The sequence below is a fragment of the Canis lupus genome, chromosome 10 (assembly GCF_011100685.1).
Source record: "Canis lupus familiaris isolate Mischka breed German Shepherd chromosome 10, alternate assembly UU_Cfam_GSD_1.0, whole genome shotgun sequence".
In the NCBI taxonomy this organism is placed as follows: Eukaryota; Metazoa; Chordata; class Mammalia; order Carnivora; family Canidae; genus Canis; species Canis lupus.
The window spans coordinates 28,488,283-28,512,714 of NC_049231.1; the positions used below are offsets into that span (position 1 = coordinate 28,488,283).

General features: G+C 48.9%; 1 protein-coding gene across 2 annotated transcripts; it reads left to right on the plus strand.

Annotated features, from left to right (window-relative positions):
• Positions 1-1,396: 1,396 nt before the first annotated feature.
• TEX33 (testis expressed 33) lies at positions 1,397-22,648 on the plus strand. Of its 2 annotated transcripts, XM_038550670.1 has the most exons (7): positions 1,397-1,554; positions 1,628-1,729; positions 6,109-6,168; positions 9,383-9,831; positions 11,605-11,749; positions 22,167-22,277; positions 22,478-22,648. In XM_038550670.1, exons 3-7 carry the CDS (start codon positions 6,147-6,149, stop codon positions 22,573-22,575), a joined length of 825 nt encoding a protein of 274 aa, XP_038406598.1. In that variant the 5' UTR covers positions 1,397-1,554; positions 1,628-1,729; positions 6,109-6,146; the 3' UTR covers positions 22,576-22,648. The 2 variants fall into 2 exon arrangements, with proteins under 2 accessions (XP_038406598.1, XP_038406599.1); XM_038550671.1 differs by lacking the exon at positions 1,628-1,729 and having other exon boundaries at positions 1,493-1,554.
• The last annotated feature ends 1,784 nt before the right edge of the window (positions 22,649-24,432 follow it).

Sequence of the window (24,432 nt, forward strand, 5' to 3'; positions counted from 1 at the left end):
AGGGCTGACCCCTCCTGCCTCCATGCTGTCTTGTCACACCAGCTTTAGGTCCTCAAATGGCCAGGGAACCCAGCTAAGCCACACCCAGACCCATGACCCACATCAACTGCATTAGGGAATATGAGTGAAGCTGCCAAGTTTGTGATAATACTGTCACGCAGCCATGGATGATTAATGAGAGAATAAGAGCAATCCCAGGAGACCAGTGAGGCGGCAAGAGGTGGCGGTGGTCTGGACCTGGGGCCGATGGGCAGGACAATGATGTTGTGGAAGTGGCTGAGGCGGGTGCGAGTCTGGTGTACTTTGTTTTTTCGTTTTTGTTTCTTTAAAGATTTTATGTATTTATTCACAAGAGACATAGAGAGGCAGAGACACAGGCAGAGGGAGAAGCAGGCTCCCTCCAGGGAGCCCGATGTGGGACTCGATCCCAGGACCCTGGGATCACGACCTGAGCCAAAGGCAGACGCTCAACAACTGAGCCACCCAGGCACTCAAGTCTGGTGTACTTTGAAGGCCTTGCTGATGAGTCGCTTACGGGGTGAGCTGTGGGTTACAGGCCACATCTCTCCGTGGTAAGCGATGGGCTAGGCACTTGATGAAAGTGACTGTTCAATTCTAATTCTTACCCTTCACCATGAGCTGTGTCTGTTTCACATACAAGGAAAGTTCTGCCAAAGAATCTGGTCAAAGTCACTCTTTAAGTGGCAGGACCAGACTCAGGGGCCCTGAGTGTCACCAAGCTCTCTGCCTCCCAGGGAGCCCCTGGAAGGCTGGCGTGAGGAGGCCTCCTCCATACCCCCACCCCTGCTGAGCAACAGCCAGACAGGGCTGAGATACTGCGGGTGCCAACTGCAGAAGCCACTTAATTGTTCATCTTTGGTAGCCCTCATGGTTTGAGGGGTGGAGAGCAGAGTCTCATGTCACATCCTGCTCTCATACTTGGTCCCTGATCCCTTCATGTCCAGCTGAGAGAGCTCAGGTGCACCTTTCTCTCCCCTCCCCACTCCTCTTGGCCTATAGCCATGCTCAGAAACACATCCACACCTTTAATATTCAAGTCCCTTCTAAACTGTTTAGCTCCTACGCATCCCTCAAAGTCCAGCTCATGTGGCCCTTCTGAGAACCCTGACTCCTTCCCCCAGTCAAAACTCATCACTCTATTCAATCCTTTGTAGTCACTAGAACTAACTTTCCACCTGATGGCAGCTGAGCCCTCTGTGTCTGACTCCCAACCTGATGCATGTGGGGGCTCAGGAAACATTTTGAGGGGGTGAGAGGGTGAGCGATGCCTGAGGGCTCCTCCATGCCCCACAGTACTGGCTTTCCCCAGCCCAGAGGGGCCCCTGGAGTGGGTCTGGGAGCCCTCTGAGGTAACAGAGCCCTATGAATAGTGGTCACCATGGCGACTCCAATGAACAATGGAGGGGGGCTGCTCCCTGGCAACCACCCAGTGGTCTTCACCAGCAGTTCAGCAGTGTGGATCTGCACTCCTGGGCTTCAGCACACACCAGAGTGGTTCACGTGTTTTCTGATGTTATGAGAGAGAGTGGAGAGGTGAGGCAGAGACCTGTGGGGTGGACGGGGGTCTTCCAGGACCCGGGATTTCATCTCCCCTCTCTCCATTCAGGGCTGCTCGTGAGGGAAGAGTGCCCAGACGCAACGGGACCCCCTTCCCTGTCCTCCTTAACTGATGTCTCTTGGGACTTCCTCTCCAGATCAGAAGCTGGCAGTGAGTCCACACTTCTGCTCAAGCCGGTCTAGGCTGCTCTGGGCTGGGGGTGCCATTAGGGCAGATGGGACACTGCTGTGGGAACATCGGTTGGGTAACTGGAGATGGGGAACCGGGACAGGGCTGACAGCTCACTTGAAGGAGACAGAAGGTAAAGGGCTTGGTTTCAGTGCCACCTGGCTGAGGTCCTATTTCTTTTCTGAGCCTCACTTTCTCCATCTGTGAAAGAGGAGGAGTTATATTTTCTCTGAACACCTGAGTCCTTATGAAGACAGACTAACCTACTAGATGGGAGAATGTGTAACATATGAGCTATATTAGTTATCTCTTTCCATCTAACAAATTGCCCCAAAACTCAGTGGCTTAAGAACACTATTAAAAATTAATTAATTAATTAATATTTTAGAGAGAGGGAAAAGGGCAGAGGGAGAGGGAGAAAGAGAATCCCAAACAGGATTCTGTGTTCAGCGTGAAGCCTCATGTGGGGCTCAATCTCACAACCTTGAGATCATGACCTGAGCCGAAAATCAAAAGTCAGATGCTTAAGCTACTAAGCCACCCAGGTGCCCCTAAGATTTTTTTTTTAATCTCACAATCTCTTTGAGTCAGAAATACAGATGCAGCTCCAATAGGTCCCATATCTCAGGGTCTTCCATAGACTATAATCAAAGTTCAACTAGAGAAGGACCCCTTTCCAGGGCCACTCATATGGTAGGACTCAGTTCCTCATGGATTATTGATCTGAGAGCCTCAATTTCTCATGAACTGTTGGCCAGAGGCCTCCCTCAGATCTTTGCCACGTGGGCCTCTCCAGAGGGCAGCTCACAACATGGACCCTTCTTCTATCAGAGTGAGGGAGCCACAAAGAGCCTGAGAGAGTGTGAACAAGACAGAGTCACAATCTTCTATATTCAATCTTCAATAACCTTGGAAGTAGCTTCTCATCACATATTTAATTGGTTAGAAGCAAGTCAACAGGTCCAGCCCACACTCAAGGGGAAAGATTAAGCAAGGGTGTGAATTCCAAGGAACAGGATCCTTGGGAGCCATGTCAACTGCCCAACTTGGTGGCAGTTGGCCCTCTTGGCCCTGATAACATACATTGTTTCCATATGCAAAATACATTCATTTCTGCCCTACGATCTCCAAAAGGTTCATTCCATTACAGCATCAGCTCAAAATCTAGAACCTGGCTACAAATCAGGCCTGGGTGTGGATGAGGTTCCTTGAGTGTGGTTTCTTGGACTCGGTCCTATCTCCCCATCAGTAGATATTAGGAAACTGAACTATCTGTTCTGAACACACCACTATGCAATGAATGGTGTGGCTGACCTGGGATAAGGGCTATGAACATCCCTATTAAAAACTGAGGACACTGGAGACACAAAGGAGTCACTGGTCCATAGCAGTTCTGAAATCCAGCAGGGATTGTTGAACTTTTCCTGATTGGGTTTCAAGGCCTGGAAGTAATTCTCCATGGCTCTCAGCTCTGCCCCACAGGTCCTTGCTTCCACTCTCTAATTTTTTTTTTTTTTTTGAGAAATAAAAAAAGGATAGCACATGTGTATGCTGAGTAGTTTTTTTTTTAAGACTTTATTTATTTATTCATGAGAATACACAGAGAGGAGAGAGAGGGGCAGAGACACAGGCAGAGGGAGAGGGAGAAGCAGGCTTCATGCAGGGAGCCTGACATGGGACTCGATCCCAGGTCTCCAGGATCACACCCTGGGCCGAAGGCAGTGCTAAACCACTGAACCACCAGGGCTGCCCATATGCTGAGTAGTTTTGTCAGACTCTTCTGCTGGTAGATTTGAGGGTCCACTAGACTCCATTTTGTACCGTCTGTCCCTTTTGCTGCAAGCTGGTAGTACTTTTGTTAATATGGTTTTCTCCAGAACTTAAGCCTACAGGGGCTTGACAACAGCTCTGCTCCCCTCTCTGGGACTCCTGGGAAGACACAGCACCTCTAGGTTTCCTAGACGACCTATTACCCCACTGAGGGGGGCGATCTGTGAGGCGCATCCTTATCTCTTTAAAGGGTCCTTTGTGTGACTGAATAATATGCTCTGAGCTTTTTATCTTTATAAGCTTTTCACAAAAGGTGGTACAGTCACAGCTTTGGCTACCTTTTTTGGATGGTGCTCTGAAGCTATTTCTTAATTTTAGCCTCTTTTGGCACCTGGGGAGGATGAGAATTTCCAAAACTATTAAGTCCTGCCTCTTTTATGTTTAATGGTCCTTCCTTCGATGCTTTTGTCTCCTGTCACATTTCACTACAAGCAGCAGGAAGAAACCAGGAGGTGCCTTCCATGCTTTGCTTGGAAATTTCCTTTGCTAGATCCCCTGGCTCATTAGTCACATGTTCTGCTTTCCATATAACCATCAATGACAGTGTCACTAGGTTCTGTTACTACATAACTCGGACACGGCTCCCTCAAGGTTCTGAGAACATGTTCTTTGTCTGCACTGGCAGTATCCTCCAAATCTAGATTTCTACTCATTATCTGTTTAAGGCAATTTAAGCCTTTTCTATCATGTTCCTCAAATCCATCCATGCTCCAACCACTGCTCAGTTCCAAAGCCACGCCTGTATTTTTAGGTATTTATTATAGCAGCAACCCATTCTTGGTACCAAAATATGTTTGAGCTATTGCTGCATATTAAATGACCAGAAGACTTAGCAATTTAAAACTATGTGCTTAAAAAAAGTACAAATTTATTATCTCACAGTTTCTATGGGTTAGGATCCTGGGTATAGCTTGGCTGGGTCTTCTGGCCCTGGGTCTCCCACAAGCTATACTCAATGTATCAGCTGGGCTATGTTCTCATTTAAAGGCTCAATCGGAGAGGGATCCACTCCCATGTTCATTCAGGTGGCAGGATTCATGCAATTCTTTGAGAACTATTGGACCATGGGTCTCCGTTCTTTATGAGCTGTTGTCCTCTCCATAGGACCACTCAAAACATGGCAGCTGCTTCTGCCAGAGTAAGCAAACAAGCCAAGAAGAGCCAGAGAAAGAATGTGAACAAGACAGAAGTCACTAATCTAATCTCGAAGTGACATCCTCCCATTTTTGTCATTCTTTTGATCAGAAGCGAGCTGCTAAATCAAGCCCACACTCAGGGAGATGGGATGGAGAGTTAACACTGTGTATGAATACGGAAAGGATAGGGACCAGAAGCAGCACAGTCACACAGCACCACACAATTATTAAGTGTCAAAATGAGGGTGTTTCACTTTGTGATTTTTCAAAAGAATAAAATTTATCTTTTGTTAAAAGATTTTATTTACTTATTTGAGAGAGAGAACATGAGTCAAGGGAGAGTTGGAGGGCTAGGGAGAAGCAGGCTCCTCGCTGAGCAGGGAGCCCAACCTGGGCTTGATCCCAGGATCCTGAGATTATGACCTGAGCCTAAAACAGAGGCTTAACTGACTGAGCCACCCAGGCACTCCTAAAATTGATCTGGTTCTTAATGTGCTCTGAGCTTACCAGCAAACAAACTTGCTGGGTGACCTGACACAAGTCACTCCCCCTCTCTGAGCCTTGGTTTCTTTATAAAATGAAGAGATTGGATTAGGTCATCTCAAAAATCCCTTCCAGCTCGGAATTGCTGCTTCTATGCTTTCCTTTTTACAAAGATACTTAGTTCTTAGGCCGAGGCACTAAACATTCACTGTATACAATAAACTGTTTTACGTTTTCATATTAAAAGATTCACAAAGATCTTAAAAGACACTGCAATAAAATCAGATATTATGACTAAGAAAAAGTTCACTCGGAAAAGGAACACAAACCTGAAAGCCACAGAGGCTATTTGTAGATGTCAGAGCTGCTGCTCCTCAAAATTGGCCCAAAGGCCTGTCCTATGGAGCAAAGACTGAGCTCATAGCAGTGTGGCTCCTGTTCTCAGCTCTCCTATGTTGGCCAGGCTGGTTCCTTTCTGTCAAGCTGTTAAAAAGGACACAGTCTTACTTGCAGGGAGGCACATAGTCACCAGGATAGGGGGCCTTACCAAGGGCCTGCTGGGGAATCCTAGGGGGGCACTGGTTGCTGCAGATGGGAGAGAAGGTAAAAGGAAGAGGCTGCCAGGAAGAGGAGCTCAGGGCCCCCAGGGTGTTTGAGAAAGGTCTTTGGGTCATTGGCATGGGCTTTTCAGAAAGAGCAGAGTCTGCAGGGGTCCAGGGTGCAGGCCAGGGGGGATGGGTGATGAGGCCGGGGGCTTGCTGAGTACCAAAGAGCACTGGAAACAGTATGAGGGGACGTCTGGTTGGGGGTTGGGCATATGGTCACAAGCGTCCCTGATCAGCGCCCTGCTCATCCTCCTCTGCAGAGACTGTGTGTCATCTGAGACGACCAAATGTGTTTCTTTGTCTACAGGACTAAGCTTGGAATTACCCGTCCGAGAGCAAGAGTTGATGGAGCTGGGCCACCGAGCAGGTAGGACAGGCTGCCCAGGGACTTGCTGAATGCACAGTCAGGGTTTCTGGATGGGTGCCCTGTGGGCAGCAGGGAACAGCCTCTTTTCCTTCTCTCTCATCTCCCTTGGGCCTCCAGACCCACTGTGGGGCCTTGACTTCCTCCACAGAAATCAAAGGGAAGAGAACATGGCTGGGCCCCTCCATTCTGCCCCATTCAGTGCCCTTCTGGGGGCTCAGAGGAGACGTGTGCACCCAGAGGGCAGGGCTCACGGGGAACCCAGCAGGGGTCGGGTCTGGTCAGAGTGGAAGGTACCTGGAGGTCCTGAGTGAGCCTGGCCCAGGGAGTGCTGTGGCCCCAGGAGGCATGAAGGGAGTATTCCAGGCATGGGCAGCAATGAGGGCACAAGTCTGGAAGTAGAGCCGAGGGAAGTCCATATGGCTGCAGGGCTGGAGAGAGGCAGGTGTGGGAGGAGCGCAGGCTGGGTCCCAGGCCTGATCCCTGAGTGGGGGCTCTGCCCTCAGGACAAGGGGACGGCTTTCAACACAGGGGTGCCTGGGGCAGGTCAGCTCTGGCAGGCGCCCCACGCGAGTGGCCATCCAGTGACACTGCTGGAAGCTCTCTCCCACAACCCAAGGACCCAGGCCTCGTCAAATCTTAAATCAAATCCCAGCCTCTCCCAGGGTGGTTCTGATGCAGGTGCCTGGAGGGGCCCAAGAATCTGCAGGTGTAATGTGTGTGTGTGTGTGTGTGTGTGTGTGTGTGTGTGTGTAGGGAGTGGATTCTGATAAGGGGCCAAGCCGGGAAAACTGACCACTGAGCATTTGGGCCTCACACTCGCAAGTGAAGCTGGATTCACTTGGCCCATTTTACGGCCGAGGGGATGGGGGAACAGCAGGGCTCCGGGGAGGCTCCTGGGCTGCCGGCAGACACTCATTCATTCATTCAACACAGACTGAACTCCAAGAGGATTGGGGGGGGGGGTGGAGTTTGTTTCCCTGTTGGATCCCCAGTGCTCGGCACAGCACTGATGCCGTAGGTGCTCCCCCAGTGGGTGAATCGGGGGGTATAGCGGCTCTCTGAGCCCAGCCCTGCCAGTGAAGCGTGCTCATCACCCCGAAGGGTGGGCAGCGGGGAGCAGGCGATTCCACTATAACATGCCCATAGATGAGGCCGTCGGGAAGGCGGCCTGGCGGAAACGGGGAGCTCTGCTCCTGGAGTCCCGAGCTGAGCATCCTGAGGGGCCCCAGGAGGAGCCCCTCACTGTGCTGGGCCCCAGGCCCCTCAGGAGCAGGAGAGGCTGTGGCTGAGCAGGTGGGTGCTGAGTGGGTTTCAGATGGGGCTTCCAAAATGGGGGGCCATTCCCTTCCTGAAAGCCTCCCTTGTCCCCAGAGGCACCTGCCATTTGCTTGGCTTCCTGCTCGCTGGGGCAGAACCAGAACTGGAGGGAGGAAAGGCCTTCTGGTCTCAGGCACAGATTTTCTCTCTGCCTTTTGTGTGGATGACAAAGGAGCAAGAATGAAATAGCATCTGATTTCGCAGGTGGGGGTAGGAGGGAGGGAAAGGAGGAAGCGGGCATCCGCGTTCTCAGTCTCCACCGCCCAGGGAAGGGTCTGCCTCTCCAGGGCTGGGCGAGAGGGGCTTTTCGCAGAGCACCATCATCACTTGGTGACAGCAGAGCAGGATTCGGTGAGAGCAAAATAAAACCCCCCAAAGCTGGTAAAACCCGCTGCTTTCCAGCAGCCTTTTCTGAAAAGGAAGCCTGGAACAATCTGAATGGACCACCAGTGGGGCAGCTGCAAAATCCTGCCCGGTTTGAAGGGGAAGTCAGGTCTGTGTCAGCCAATCCCCCAGGCACAGGGTGTTTTTTAACAGCAAGTTACAAAGCGATACTTAGAATCCAATCTCATTTATAAACAAAAGCAAAGCAAAACTATGAATCCTTCAGGAGGGCTGGAGGAGCCATCTAGAATATTTTGGAGGGAAGCTCACCAAATGTGTTTATAGCTGGGATTGAAGACTGGGGAGCGGGGGGGGGGGGGGGGGGGGGGGGGGGGGGGGGGGGGGGTGAGGCCAAGGCTGTGGGGGGATAGAGTGGGGGAGGGGAACGGCTCCTCTTCTGCATTTTGCACAGAAAATACAGGAAAGAATAAAGTAAGAAAGAATTTCTGTACTACTCCGGGATTATAGCATGTAACACGTTATACAAATCGAGTGTTAAGTCACCATCAGCTTGGTTGTCAGAGGCACTGTTACTTATGTGGCTCACTCACCACAAAGAAAGAGAAAACAGAGAAAACATTGCCGGTTAGACCAAGGACTGTCAACTGTCAGATGCAGCCTGTTTAGTTTTATGAAAGCACAGAGAGGTCAAGGTCCCACAGCTAGGCCTCAAGGCTGGAGCGTCTTGGGCTGCAGCTCCTACTGTCAAAAATGGTGTGGGATGATTCTGTCCGGTGGGAGGCTTGGCCGACTGAATTACCTCCTTCTTCCGTCTCTCCTGATTTCCCACCCTACCTCCTGGGTCCTGGGATTTTTCTCCTCCCTGTCCCTTTGATGCGGGCTGGCTGGGTCTGAGGACCCAGAAGCAGGGCCGGGGAGGGGGGCGCTAGGACCAGCCAAGAGGGCCTTTGGCTTTGTACAGCATAGAAATCCAACGTGTGCTGAGAAGAAATGAGAGCAGAGTTTGCAAGAGAGAGAGAGAGAGAGAGAACATACAGAGTGTCTGGAAGACCCAGAAAAGGAAAGCAGAATGAGTCTCATCTGTGCACAGGGCCTGGAGCTTTTACTGAGGACCCAGTGCATGGTCCCCTCAGGCATCCAGGAATGAGGGTGAGTGGTTAGGTGTTCCTCCTAAGTCACTGACACCCGGAACCAGGGGTCCTGGTGAGTCGGTGGTCTTGGAAAATGTTCCTGTCATTCCTTAGATATGATCTGTTGTGCTGGAAGACTCCAAAGAAATCGTTAAATCCTTGACCTTTACGAGGAGGACAGACACGATCTGTTCTGTAAGGCGTGTGTGAGGCAGTGGGGTGCAGGTCTCTGCAAGAACAGAGGCAGCAAAAGGAGCCAAGAAAGCAGTTTTTCTAGGAGTTTCCCTGCCTCCCCTTCCCTTGCTGTTCTGGGGCTCTGGGGCTCTCAGTCTGTCTCTTCCTCCTCCCCACCCCCATCGCTCTCTCCCTTCCTGCCCCCACTCTGCACCTGTCTCTCTCTCTCTCTCCCCTGCCCTGTTCAGGTACCACTACTTTGACCAGGGCCCATGGAAGGGCCAACAAAAAGGATGGCCAGCAGGACACGGACCCCTGGAGAACTGCCCGCAGCCCTTTGGACACCTCCAAATTCAAGTACCAGGCCCCAGTCTCCCCACAGCATTCCCTGTGCCGGGGAGGCAGCCCCCTAAGGCAGGCCCACGTGAAGGAGGTCCAGACTCCACCCCCATCGGCCAACAGCAGGGACTGTCTGTCCCCGGGGATGGACCCACAGCACGGGTCCCTGAAGAAGGGAGGCTACAGACCCTCCTCAAGGGAGAGCAGGGCTTCTCCTCAAGAGGGGGCTCAGCCGGACCAGGGGCTGAAGGGGGGCCCCAACACAGGAGTCCAGGGCCAGAGGAGCAGCGTCATTCCAGATAACATTCGTCACAAGTTTGGGAGCAGCATGGTGGACCAGCTGGTCTCCGAGGACCAGGTATCAGAGTGGGCACAGGACGCTGAGGGTGGCAGGAGGGTTATGCGTGGAGACTGCTCTTGAGCAGAGTCCCTACGATGATATCATTAGAGAGGAGCGTTGACTAGGCCCTTGCCATGTGCCAGCGGAGCCCACTTTATAGTCTTCGCATAAAACAAATTCATTCGATGTTCCCAGTGAGGAAGAAACTATTATCACCATCCTATGGATAAGGAGCCCAAGGCTTAGAGGAAGGGGTTAAGTAAATGAACCAAACTCACTCAGTTCTACGGGATAAGGATCCAAGCTGGGCCAGCATATTCTGGATGCCTGGAGCTTACTGACCTTTCAGGTATAAGTCTGGTGTTAGATTAGATGCTCTTAACTTGAACAAGTCTCCTAAAGGAGACAGCATTGGCTGGGATCAGAAGACTGGGGTTTGAACCCTGGCTCTGCCCCCTGAATGCTGGGTGACTTTGAAGGAGTTACTTCCGCTCTCTGGGCTCTAGTCTCTGCCTCTGTAAAGCGAGGCAGTTGACTAGACCAGGCTGACAAATACATGGCATGCATAGCCCAACGTCCCTAGACTGCATTCATGGCAGTCATCACTAGTCAATGCTGGCACTTTTCCCCACCTGCTACATTATTCTAGGTAGTCACTATTGATCAACTGAAAGTTGAGAACAAACTGCTATTTCTGGTCAAATACTAGGAATTGCTCTTGTTCTGGTGTTTTGAGACATGTTCTCAAAAGCCATTATCTCCACCTCCATAGCGACTACATCTTGCAGTAGGCCAGCCCAAGTTATGGCTTCTTTTTGAAGAAGGGTGACACGATCTGCTCAAGTCACACTGAGCAAGTGGGATCCCCAGGATCACAAAGGCTGTGGGCTGGGTCTCCCTCTACCTTGTCGTCTTAAGGTGTGGTGACCACCCTCACCTGCTAGTCTGGGAGGTCACAATCTTAAATATCCTGTCCCGCTAGGAAGATCTTGTCCCAATTTGAGGCTGGCTCTATGGTTGCTATCTCTCATTGCTCCTCTTGGCCCTGGAAGCCATCATTTCTCTCTTGGGCCATCATCATCCTGGGCTTGAATCAAGAGATCTGTTTTTTTTCTGTCTACCTTTGACACATCACATGGCTTTGTCCCTGAGCCAGCAAATATCAGAGAGGAAGCTACTTCAAAGACCATCCAGTTTGGCGCCTCGCCCCCATTTTACAAGCATGGAAACTGAGGCCCAGAGAGAACCAGAGACTCATCTAATGTCAGCAGCTGGGTTACTGCAGAACTAGGACTTGAACCCGTTTCCTGGCTCAGGCCTGGGCTCAGCCACTTGAGCCTCCCAGTTGCCTCCTCAGTAGAGGAAGGAGTTGGCCCCAGTGGAACCTAAGGAGCCACCCAGAGCTGACTTGGGTGATGCCTCTGTTCTAGAGGCAAGTGGGGCCCTGTGGTTCACTAGCTGTGGCGACAGGGTGAGTCCTGCCCTGAGGCCCGGCTTCCTCATTTATAAAATGGCAGGAGTGATTATGAAGCCCTTTCCTGATGGTGTAGAGTAGGTGCTCAAGGCAGGAAGGTTACTGTCCCCAGTGCCTGTGTGGGAGGTGGGGTGAGGGGTGGAGGGCCTTCAGCTCTTCCAGCTCCCAGCCCTGGGCCTGGTTGAAGGCTGCAGGGTAGGGGTGGGGTAGGGGGTGGTGAGGGCAGGGTGAGACGGAGGAGGGAGGTTGGAGGCAAGATGGGGCTGACCCTGCTTCTCTCTCTATCCCTTGTCTCTTCTCCCTTGCTTGCTGCTCAGGCTCGAAGGGCCATCGGTGAGGTCTTTGAGGGCCAGAAGAGGGCAAACTCGTGGCCCAGCAGGATCCAGAGTCCCATGGAAATCACCTCCATCTTCTCAGACTACTATGATTTGGGCTACAATATGCGATCAAACTTGTTTCAAGGTCAGGCCAAGGGGCAAGGGTGGGGACTGTCAGCACCTGTGGTCCCCAAGCCACCCTTCCCTGGACCCCTATGGGGTCTGAGACCCAAGATGTACTCCTGGGGACACGGGATGCTCCTTGCATGGCCACCAAGGCCCCTTTCTGGGCCAGGCCCTGTGCCTTGTGCTGGGAACATTCAGGTTCCAGGAAAATCTGCTCTCATCATGCACATGATCCACCTCAGTTGGCACATAGCTCCTCACTCCCTCGAGTACCTCTAAGCTGCCAGAGGGAGGCCCAGGCAGCCCTGGCCTCAGCACCTCTGGTCAGAGCGACAATATCAGGCTTCCTAGGTTCAAAGCTCAGCTCTGGCACTTCCTGGGTGTGGCCTCGGGCAGGACACTTCACCTCTCTTCACCTGCCCTCACCTCGGGCAGGACCCTTCAAGAAGGCCTCAGTCACCTTCTTAGCACCATGGGGATAATCATGATGACGTGGCCCTCACCAGGTCCTTGATGGCTCTCTGAAGTGCCTCCTGGAGACTCTTGGCCTGGGACTTGAAATGAGTAGCTGGCAGGCTATTGTTTTTCCTTCCCAGAGCCATGGTGGCACCGCCTGGGGAGCAGGGTGGATTGGAGGTTCAGACATCAATGCAGAGTATTTCCTGAGGGTCTACCATAGTCCTGTTTGTTTGGGGTGACAGCTAGTAGCTCCATCTCACAGGCTCATCGGAAATAGTTTGCCCAAGACCACTCAGTACTAGGAGGTGGGTCAGAGCTCAAATTCACATTTTCCTCCTGCCTCCAAAGCCCCAGTCTTTCCTCGGTTTCCAGTCACCTCCTCAGCCCTGACCCTGTTTGCAAGCTGTTTAATGGACCGCTCGGCTGGGGGTCCACAGCCAGCATGGAAGGGGCTTCTCTCGGCCCCCATGTTCCAGTTTCACCTCATTGCAAAACATGACATCCTTCCGGTGCTCTTCTTTCTTCCCTCCATCCTGCCAGTCTCTCTCCAGTGCCCCCACGGCCTGGCAGACATTCGCACCTGGCTCAGATCCCCGTCACCGAAGGAACCAGACAGCCCCTGGAAGCCTTTCTGGCTCTTTCTTTGAGCTTGGAGAAGGGGTGGTGCTGGAGGAGGAAGAGAGAATACAGCTCAGATTGTCCTCTGTTCTGGGCCTCGGGGTTCCTGCCTTTCACTTGTCTCCTTAATAATTATCACCCAAGAGTGTACACAACCTTGTCTGGTAACATCTACACAGGGTGAAAGAGTAGCATAAAACCATTTGGCACCTGTCACCAGCCTGCGAAATACAACCTTGGCAGCTGTGCCAGAGGTGGTGCTGGAGCCAGCGCAAACCAGCTTGCACCTGCTCACAAAGGTCAATTGGTAAGTTTTCCTTAACCGATTGACATTACGACGCTATATCACAGTGAACCACAGTGGTATTTATACTCCAGACCCTGGCAAGCACCATAAATCCGGGCTTCAACTTTGGCACCAGCTGCCAGTGTGCCTCGCCCATGCATCCCTCTTATTTCCACCCACGCCCTCAACCCTGCGCTTGCTGTTCCAGGTTGTGTTTGAACAAGAGTGGCAGAGGAGAAATCAGACGGGAGGAGATACGGGCTAGGTGGGGAAGGCTGCCAGAAAGTCTTTTCTCTCGGTGGTGGGGGGCATTGGGAGCCAGGGGAGTGTCTCAAGCAGGAGAACGGCCTTGTTTGGCGTAGGTTCAAGGACCATTCTAGTTGCCGTAGAGAATAGTTGCGGGGGAGCTGGGGCAGAGACGGGGAGACTCAGAGGAGTTGACTACAAAAATCCAGGTGGGACAGATGATGGTGGCTTGTCTGGGGGAGCAGGGCTGGGTGCTCCCTTATGACTCTGGGAGCACCATCATGCAATAGGGCAACGTGGAGAGGTAAAGGTGGTGAAGGTGGCCAGATGCAGTAGGATTCTGGATGTTTGTAATCTGGAGCACATAGAATTTGCTACTAACTGGATTTGGGTGTGGGACGCCTGGGTGGCTCAGCAGTTGAGCATCTGCCTTTGGCTCAGGGTGTGATCTCAGTCCGAGGATGAGTCTCGCGTGAGGCTCCCTGTGAGGAGCCTGCTTCTCCCTCTGCCTGTGTCTCTGCCTCTCTCTGTGTGTCTCTAATGAATAAATAAATAAAATCTTTTAAAAAAATAAATGGATTTGGGTGCATGAGAGAGGAATTAAGGTTGATTTCAAGGTTTTTGACCTGAAAACCTGGGAGGTTTATTTCCTGAAAGAGAAGGTTCCAGGAGGGGATGGAGAAATCCCATCCCATGCTGAGTCATAAAGCAAATCTTTTACCTAATCTTCTAAAATATTTAGTTTTGTTTTTCGTGTCTAAGCCTTTAATCCACCCAAAGTTGATTTCTGTTGTCATTGAGAAGCAGGGATATTCGCATTTTAAATTTCAGCTTGACTAGATTTTAGTTTCTTTATCTCTGCAGTAGGGATTCTCTAGTGCCTTCTATGTTGTTGTTGTTTTTTTTTTTTTTTTTTTTTCTCAAACCCAGCTAGTATCCTTATAATCATTGTTTTAAATTCTAGTTCAGGCATCATCTATCTGCATTGATTAAATCCCTGGCTATGAGCTCTACTTCCTGTTCTTTCTTTTGAGGTGAATTTCTCCATATCATCATTTTGTCCAGAAAAGAAAAGATGAAAGAAAAAACCCAACAAAACAAAACAAACAAACAAAACTAGATCCTGGGTGTGTTTTAGTCTGCTTGTTAAAAGAATCCAGGGACGTCTGGGTGGCTCAGTGGTTGAGCATCTGCCTTGGGCTCAGGTCATAATCCTGGAGGAGTCTTGGGCTCAAGTCCCTCATTGTGGCCTTTGCCTCTGTGTCTGCCTCTCTCTGTGTGTCTCTCATGAATGAATAAATGAATGAATGAATGAATAAATAAATAAATAGAATCTAGATCCAAAAACAAAACAAAATAAAATGAAAATATATATAACCATAAAAAATTTTAAAATAATAATAAGAGTTAAAGGAATTTTTAAAAGAAATAAAAATAATAATAATAGTAAAGAATAAAAGTAAAAGTAAAAAGGAAGCTAGAGGCTCTTTCCCTTGGGGCCGAGGCTTTGCAGCCCTCTGTGGCCAGCAGCCTTGGTGCCAGCGTGGTGTTTGTGCGGGTTTGTGTCGGTGGGGACGCGCCTCCGGGGCTTGGGCATGCGGCTCGGTGTAAGCAGCTCCGGCCTCCGCTGGGTGGCGCCGTCTGGCTCCCCGAAGGCTTTGGGCGCGGGTGCGCAGGGTGAACGTGCGGTGCCGGCTCGCGAGCCCCAGAGCCGCAGGCTTGCGCCCCTCTCTTCGGCAAGTCATCACTCCTGCCTCCCGGGGCAAGAACTGCGCTCACGCTGCCACCTGCGCTGTTGAATGTCAGGCGTGCGAGGCTTTCAAAACTCCCAGGCTTCAGGGACTCGCGCGCGGCCACCCGCAGTGACCCCCCGGGGAGGGTCTCGCTGCGCTTCTGCCACTTGCTGGCGGGTCCCAGGAGAGGATGGCAGGAGCGCCCCGCGGTCCCCGGTGGCAACCGCAGCCCGAGGGCGGCTCGCGCCCCCGGCGGCTTCCCGGCTCCCACGCCCGGGCACCGCGCCGCCCTTCCCGCGACCCCGACCCGGGAGCCCCGGGCCACCCAGCCCCCCGGCACTCCGCGCCACCGCCCCGGCCGAGCCCCTCAGGCCGGGCCCGCCCTCCCACCGCGGCATCTTCCGCTGGGTCTCCCCCAAGACAACTCTGCGCCCCTTCCCTCCCAAAGGTCACTTTTCCACTCGCAGCCTTGCAGTTTCTCCGACTGATTTCTCGGGTGTTCAGAATGATGTGCTAAGTATCCAGCTGCGTTGGAGGGAGGAGACCAGCTTAGGGCCCCCTACCCCTCTGTCAGGCCCCGCTCCTACCTCCTCTGCTAGGCTACTTTAGAACTTCATTTTTTCTTTTCTCGTTGCTTCTTACAAATGGTATCTTTTAAAAAATTACATCGTCTAATTCTGCTGCTTGCATACACAGATGGGGTTTTCAGTCTTGCATATTCATCTTTTATCCTGAAGTCTGGTTCTGTTAGCTTACTAATTCCAATAATTTGTTTGTAGGTTCTCTGGGGCTTGTTTTTAGTACTAATAGTGGCCGCACTTATGCACAACAGATGATATGTGTCACCAGGCATGGCTCTAAGTATTTTATTTTATTTTATTTTATTTTATTTTATTTTATTTTATTATTTTATTTTATTTTTTAAAGATTTTATTTATTTATTCATGAGAGACACACAGAGAGAGAGAGAGAGAGAGAGGCAGAGACACAGGCAGAGGGAGAAGCAGGCTCCATGCAGGGAGCCCGATGTGCGACTCGATTCCGGGACTCCAGGATCATGCCCTGGGCCAAAGGCAGGTGCTAAACCGCTGAGCCACCCAGGGATCCCTTCTCTAAGTATTTTAGATACATTTTGATTTTCACATAGTCATGGGTACTATGATTTCTTTTTTTTTTTTTTTTTTAGGGGAGAAACGTTGATGATGGGAAATGTTAAATAACCCGTTTAAGGCCACACAGCTAGGAATGGTCAGAGATGGGATTTAGAATCTGGCAACCTAGGGCTGAGTTCACATTATTTTTTAAATATTTATTTATTTACTTGAAGGGGACCATGAGTGGAGGGGGAGCCAGAGGGGAGAGAATTTTCAAGCAGACTCTTTGCTGAGCACGGAACCCAACTCGGGGCTCGATCTCATGACGCTTAAGATCATGACCTGAGTTGAAACCAAGAGTCTGAGCCAGCCAGGTGCCCCAACTATGGGTGCAGTTTAAAGCATAAGGGTAACAGCTCCCTCCTCTGCCACCTGCCAGGTTCAGGTCAGGTTTCACAGGTACCTGGGCAGCCTTTCCAGTATGTCTCCTGCTGCAGTACCTGCCTTTTGCTCACGGTTTCTGTGCTTTTCTTTATACTGTTAGCCTCTATGTGCGAACCTCTAAGCAATGGTAACTAGACCTGTCTGGGTGAGCCTCACAGAGAAGGTGGCTTTTGAGTAAAGACCTGCTGGAGGGGAGCAGGTCACCTGTGCATTGCAGTCAAGCAGAGGGACCATGACCATGCTGGGTACATTGTAGGGTTTTGTACAGAGGAGTGACTTAGGTTTCAAAGGATCCAACTGGCTGTTATGTTGAGGCTGGACCGAGGAACACAGTAGGTGTGAGAGAAGAAGCAGGGAGACCAGTGAGAAGGATCAGACGAGAGTAGGATTTTAATTTAAATGACTTCAGGTTGGTCTTCTATCTACCAGGCCACACCTGGGCTATGGAGCACCCTTGCCCCCTGCAGAAGGATGACTGGCCTGTGCACTCTCTCTGCCCTGTCATCTTGGACCAGTGCCTTTTGCTCCAAGCCTTGGTAGCCCCCAGACTCTCAGGCTATACATCAAGCTCCCCAGGTAACCCCACTGTGGAACCTCTAATTCGATTTTACATGAGAAATGGGCCCCACCTTGGCTTTGACGGTGGGAGAGGTGACTCCGCATATAAAAAGCCAAAGAAGGGGGGATCCCTGGGTGGCGCAGCGGTTCAGCGCCTGCCTTTGGCCCAGGGCGCGATCCTGGAGACCTGGGATCGAATCCCACGTCGGGCTCCCTGCATGGAGCCTGCTTCTCCCTCTGCCTGTGTCTCTGCCTCTTTCTCTCTGTGTGACTAGCATGAATAAATAAAATCTTTAAAAAAAAAAAAAAAAAAAAAAAAAAAAAAAGCCAAAGAAGTCCTCTCAGAAACATCCTTGCCAGTTTCCCAAGTCGGACCATTTCACACCCTGATGCTAGTACATTCCTTGGACAGATTTTTAGATGCCAACTTGGAATTTCCATCCAGAGGCAACTGCTTCACAGCTTGCTTAGATTTCTGATCTCCGCCATCATTAGGCCTTCACTCTAAATTCATTCTTTCTTTCTTTCTTTCTTTCTTTCTTTCTTTCTTTCTTTCTTTCTTTCTTTCTTTCTTTTTTCTTTCTTTCTTCTCTTTCGGTTTTTCGGTCTGTTTTACTTTTCATTGATATAATTCGTTGTCTTTGCTTGCGCGTTCGTTTGTTGTCGATTCGTCTTATGGTTTATTTCTCTTTCTATTCTTTAGTTTTTTGTTGGGGTGGTTGGGTGGAAGTTTAAGAGATGTGAGTTAGGTCCTCTCGTGCGGGGTTCTGTTTCGTGCTTATTTGCCTCCCGTCGCGTCGTTTCATGTTCCATTTTGCTTTTGGGCTTTCTTTCTTTCTTTTTGTTTCTTATATACTTGTTTACTAAGATTTTCGACTTTCTTTCTTTCATCTGATATGTTTGGTTTGTAGTTAGGTTCGTGTCGGGGTTGCATAGGGTATAGGTGAGAATTAGGGTGGGTGGTTTGTGAAGAGAGGGTGAGAGTTTTGTGAGGAGGTGAGGTAGAGGGAGGGTAGGTGAGGTAGGTATGGAGCGGAGAGGACTTGGTCGTTATCTGGTCCTCTTTTCCTTCTTCGTCTCTGTTTCCTTTCTCTCTTTCCTTTCCTCTTTCCTTTCAAGATTTTATTCCAATTCTAGTTGGTTAACATACAGCATAGTACTTGTTTCAGAGGTAGAATTTAGTGATTCATCAATTATATACAACACCCAGTGCTCATCCCAGCACATGCCCTCCTTCATGCCCATCCCCCAGTTACCCCCTCCCCCCCACCCCCGTCCCCTCCAGCAACCCTCAGTTTGTTTGCTAGAGTTAAGAGTCTCCCATGGTTTGTCTCCCTCTCAATTTTCATCTTGTCTTATTTTTCTCCCTTCCCCTATGTTCATCTGTTTTGTTTCTTACATTCCACATGAGTGAGATCATATGGTATTTTGTCTTTGACTTATTTCACTTAGCATTATACCCTCTAGTTCCATCTGTGTCTTTGCACATGGCAAGATTTCATTCTTTTTGATGGCTGAGTAATGTCCCCTTGTATAAACATCATTTTCCCCCCAGATTATATTTTTAAGTAATCTCTACACCCAACATGGGGCTCGAACTCACAGCCCCAAGATCAAGAGTATCACACTCTACTGATTGAGCCAGCCAGGAGCCTCTTTAGTCCAAATTTCCTTTTTTTTTTTTCTAAAGATTTTATTTATTTGAGAGAAAGTGAGAGAGCTAGAGAGAGCATGAGCACAGGGAGAGGGAGAAGAGGACTTCCCACTGAGCAGTGAGCCTGACACGAGGCTGGATCCCAGGATCCCTGAATCCATGATCTGAGCTGAAGGCAAAAGCTTAACCTACTGAGCCACCCAGGTGGCCCTCAAATTTCTAACTTAACTTTCTGTCATGTTAGCATTTAAAGCCATAAATACCAAACAATGAAAACTGCTCTAAAACTGTGGGTTTCTAGCTGGATGGTGGTGTCGTTAGTGAAAGTGGCCTGTCATGGTTTCTGTTCTTCAAAATTGCTGGAGACCTGCGTTATAGCCCAGCAGACAGTCAATTTTTGTAGATGATTGATATGTGTTTGAAAATAATCTCTTGAGTTCAGAGTTCTGTGTTTGTCTGATAGAGTAGGCTTGTTAAGTATTCCTATATGCATCTCCTAATGTCTTGTTAATATTCTTTGCTTGATCTGTTAATTACTACAGATGTGTCTTTACGTCTTTCCCGATGACAGCAGATTTGTCAATTTTTCCTTGTAGCTCTGGGAATTTTGCTTTATCTATTTTGAGCTTATTCTAATGCAGCAGGTTTATTTTTTTTTTTTAAATTTTTATTTATTTACTTATGATAGTCACAGAGAGAGAGAGAGAGGCAGAGACACAGGCAGAGGGAGAAGCAGGCTCCATGCATCGGGAGCCTGATATGGGATTCGATCCCGGGTCTCCAGGATCACGCCCTGGGCCAAAGGCAGGCGCCAAACCGCTGCGCCACCCAGGGATCCCTGCAGCAGGTTTAGAACTATTACATCGCCTGAATGAATTGCAGTCGTTTTAATTTTTTTAATTTTAATTTTTTAATTTTTAATTTTTTTTGCAGTCGTTTTGATTTATCTCATATTTTTATCTCACGATGCCTTTGCCTTACAGCCTATTTGTCCGATATCAATAAAACCAAAAGTGACCAGCCTGCTTTTGGTTGGTATGTGCTTGGCACTCTTTTTCTATACTTCCATGTTTATCCTTTCTCTGTGTCCTTTTGTTTTAAGTATGCTGTATATAATACATATTTGGAAAATATTTTCTGGAGTCTAATCATAGTTTTTAATCAACAGGGCTTAGTCTATTTATATTGTCACTAATCCCTGATACATGTGGAATTATTCCTATGACTTCATTTGATGTTTTCTGTTGGTGATGCTTTTTTTTCTCCTTCCTTCCTTGTTTTGATGCGAGTGAAGTTTCTTTTTTTTTTTTTTTCTTTCCAGTTTGTGTCTTTAATCTCCCTATTTTTTTAGTGGTTACCTTTGACATTTCTACGTGCATAGCTAATACATTCTAAGGTTAAACACGATATTTAGGCTTTCCTGGATCATGTAAAGACACTAACAGGCTTCAATTTTATTCTCTCTGCCCCCATCTCAGCTTATATGTTATTATTTTACAGAATTTTAATTCTCCAGAATCCAAGCAGTTTAAGCTGTGGATTCTGGAGACACAGGGTCTGGGTTTGGGCCCTCAATCTTTCTAATACCAGCTGTGTGACTTTAGACAAGTGACTAAACCTTTCTGTGCTTCCATGACTTCAACACGAAAGAGGGATAATAATCATACCTACTTCTCAGGGATGTTGAGAAGATTCTGTGAATAAGTTCTATAAAGTTCTGGGAACTGTGCACTTGGCACACAGTAAATCTTCAAAGATAGAGATCACCGTCATTATTTTATCCCATAAATCATAACCCATGATATTATGTACAATATATATACATAATTTCTTTGTTTCTGGCATTTTAAGTTTTACTTGGGTGTGGTGAGCTAAAGAATTCTTTTTACATATGGGAATTGGGAAACTAACTCATGAACCTAAGAATTCATATATTGCACTAATTCTGGAAAGATTCTAGCTATGATTATCTTTTCAAATGCCTCCTCTCCCAGTTTCTCCAATCTCACCTTCAGAACTCCACTTACACTTATATATCAGACCTCCTCAATCAACCTTCATCTTAGCATTTTCACATTTTCCACATCTTTTTCCATCCTCTGTGCTGCATTCTAGTTAATTTCTTCTTTTCTTCTTCTTCTTTTTTAAGCAGGCTCATGCCCAATGTGGAGCCAAATGGAGGGCTTGAACTCATGACCCTGAGATCGAGACCCTGAGATCGAGATCTCAACTCATGAGCTGAGATCCAGTCAGATGCTTAACCGACTGAGCCACCAGGTGCTCCCTAGTTAATTCCTTTAGCTAAATCTTCCAGTTGACCACTTTGTTCTTAGCTGCATCTAATCTGCTATTTTCTCTGTCCCCTGAATTTTCTCTTAAACATTCTGATGCCAGTTTTCAAACTTTAAAGAGAGAATAATTTAATGACCACTATGTTGCACTTGTCACCTAGCATCAGCAATTAATCCATGGCCAATCTTATTCTATCTTTTCTCCCACCGACCCATCTGCCCACCCTGCATTATTTTAAAGCAAATCCCAGACCTCTTATAATCCATTGAACTTATTTTTCAATTACTAAAGGTTTCATTTCTGAAATATCATTTGCTTCTTTTACTAATCTGTTAAATACACTTACTCTGTATTCTGTGACTGAGTGTTTGAATCTGCTATCTTTTGGGATTTGGTCCTCTGATGTTTCCACTGACTCTTGATCCTGGTAACATTTCTTTGTGTGTGTATTTTAACTGTACACATAGAAATAAATTTTCATTTTTTTTAATTTAAATTTTAGTTAGCATTCAATGCAATATAAAAGAAATACATTTTCTTTTGTAAAAAAAATTTTTTTTAATTTGAGACAGAGAGACAGAAATAGCAAGAGAACATGAGCCAGGAGGAGAGGGAGAAGCAGGGTCCTCCTGAGCAGGAAGCCTAACACCAGGCTCGATTCCAGGACTCTGGGATCATGACCTGAGCCAAAGACAGATGCTTAACCAACTGAGCCACCCAGGCGCCCCTAGAAATGAACTTTCTGAAAATATGGGTATTAATTGTCCCATACTAGATGTTCCAACAAATTTCTAGTAATCTTCCCAATCTTGCAAGAAAACTTTATCCCTTTGAATAGATGGAAACCAAAGTCATGAGAGGTTAAAACTTGACTGAGGCCACACTGTTCATAAGTGCCAGAGCTGGTGTTTGAACCCAGGCCCACCTCCCCACATCCCTACCCTCTCATAGTTCACCATCCATAGGGAAAACTGACACCTGGGTATGAATCCCTGAGTGCCTGACCTTCATTGACTTGGGGCTTCTGGGGATTTCTTCATGGGGTTCCACAGGGGCCCCCCAGGAGACGAAGAGCCTCATGAAGGCCTCCTATACTCCAGAGGTGATTGAGAAATCAGTGAGGGACATAGAGCACTGGCATGGCAGGAAGACGGATGATCTGGGTATGTTCGAGGGCTGGGGCGCAGGAGGCGGGTGCTCCCCTACTTGGGTAGGGCATGTTGGCCCCAAGGTGCAGAGAGAAACCAGAGCAACAGGTGGAGGTCTGGGGTGGGCCTGGAAGAGGCATGGATCACCACTGGGGCCCGGGCACCCCAGATGTCCTCTGGGTGATCTGGGCTGGCTCTTTCCTTGCCCTCTGTAGGACGGTGGCACCAGAAAAATGCTATGAATATGAACTTACAGAAAGCATTGGATGAGAAATTTGGAGAAAAGAGCAAAAGCAAGAGCTCAAAGTACTAGATACGACCAAGAAGAGTGCCCTCCACTCAGAGAAAGAGCTAAAATTAAAAAAAAAGGCACACATCTGAATGTTCTCCTCCTCTTGTGGTCTCTCTTCATGTCGGGGTGGGGGCAGACTGTGGTGCTGGAAAGACCAATGGAGGGAGGAGAGAAACCCTGAGAGCCCAAGCTCTCCCCCAGACCTTCCGCCTAGACATACACCCCTTCCCTCATAATTCCAGGGCAGGATGTGGGAGCTGAGCACTGCCTGGCCTCTCCCTCATGCCCTGTGGGAGGGGTCTCACAGAGGATACTGTAGAAGCTTACTTGCATGCCCTTCCTAGCTGAACCCCAATTATTTCCAGACACTCATTCCTTCCCCAGCCCCCGAATCAGGCATATGCTGCCCACCTCCAATTGCAGGGGTGGGTTTGATTGGTCTCTGGGTAATTCTCGCCTCTCCCCCTGCACACACAAACTGATTGGTTCAGAAGTGGGCGTATGACTCAATTTGGGCCAATGAGATGCAAGGAGAGTGTGGGTGTGTGGAACCTTCTGGGAAATTCTCTTCTCTGCTGGGAGAGCTGGGAAGCATCCCTCTCTCCTGTTGTGTTGAGTGAGGAATGATGCAGTGCAGACTGCTCCTGGCGGACAGTCTGGGACAGGAGGAACTGGAGACACTGAGGCACAATCTGGGTTCTCCTTGACCTCACTGAGCTGCTCCATCCACCTGGCCAGAAGCCACCACCTCTTATAATGCAAGTTTGGGCAACTTTTCATTGTTTAAGACAAAGTCATCGTTAACCAATCAGGGTCTCTGGCAATAACAAGAGAGGAACCTAGGAATTAGGTTCCCAGGGAAGAGTCCCCCAGAGATGGGGTTCCAGTTTAGACAGTCTTGTCTGCCAGCTGATCTTGAAGCACTTTATCTGGTGGGTCTCCAAACCAGCAGCACATCCCACCCTGCAGGTCACTGACGTGCATTCTCAAAACATGTTCCACTCATGGGTTGTTATTTCCTGTGTTTCCAAACCACCCTCAAACCTAGAGGCTTAAAACAACAATGATTATTTATTTGCTTTTGATTGTGCAATTTGGCTCAGTGTGGCTCCTTTCTGCTCCATGTGACATCTGCTGTGAAAATGACCTCTTCTCTTGCATGCCTGGGACCTCAGCAGGGATGAGTGCCATAGCTGGAGGCTGCTTGGGCTTTACTCTTTCTGTGTGGGGCCTTTCCTTGTGGCTAGCTTAAGCTGCTTCTTGACTTGGTGACTGTGTCCCAAGAAGCGGCTTTCCAAAGGGACAGGACTCTAATGTGTAAGAGCTTATCACACCTTGCACTGGTTTGTTACTGTCCCCGTAGTCAAAGGAACATATGGCCCAGCTCAGACTCATAGTAAGAGACTGCACAAGAGTATTACTACAGGCAGGACAGGTTCAAGGGGATTCACCGCAGTAACAGACTACCATGGTGATCATGATGCTTTGGAAAAATTGAAAGCAGATAACTGTCAGGAAAAGGGAAACCACAAAAAGGAAAGACTTTAAAGATAGGATGGAAGGGGGATCTCTGGGTGGCTCAGTGGTTTGGCGCCTGCCTTTGGCCCCGGGGCACGATCCTGGAGTCCCAGGATCGAGTCCCACGTCAGGCTCCTGACATGGAGCCTGTTTCTCCCTCTGCATGTATCTCTGCCTCTCTCTCTCTCTCTCTCTCTCTCTGTCTACCGTGAATAAATAAATAAAATATTTAATAAAAAAAAGATAGGATGGGAACAGGATGCAGCATGGGGAAGTGAGTGGCTTAATATTGATTGGGTACCTAATTATGTGTGAGGTGTGGAGTTCAGCTCAACTTCTTTATTGGGTACGTAACCTCTA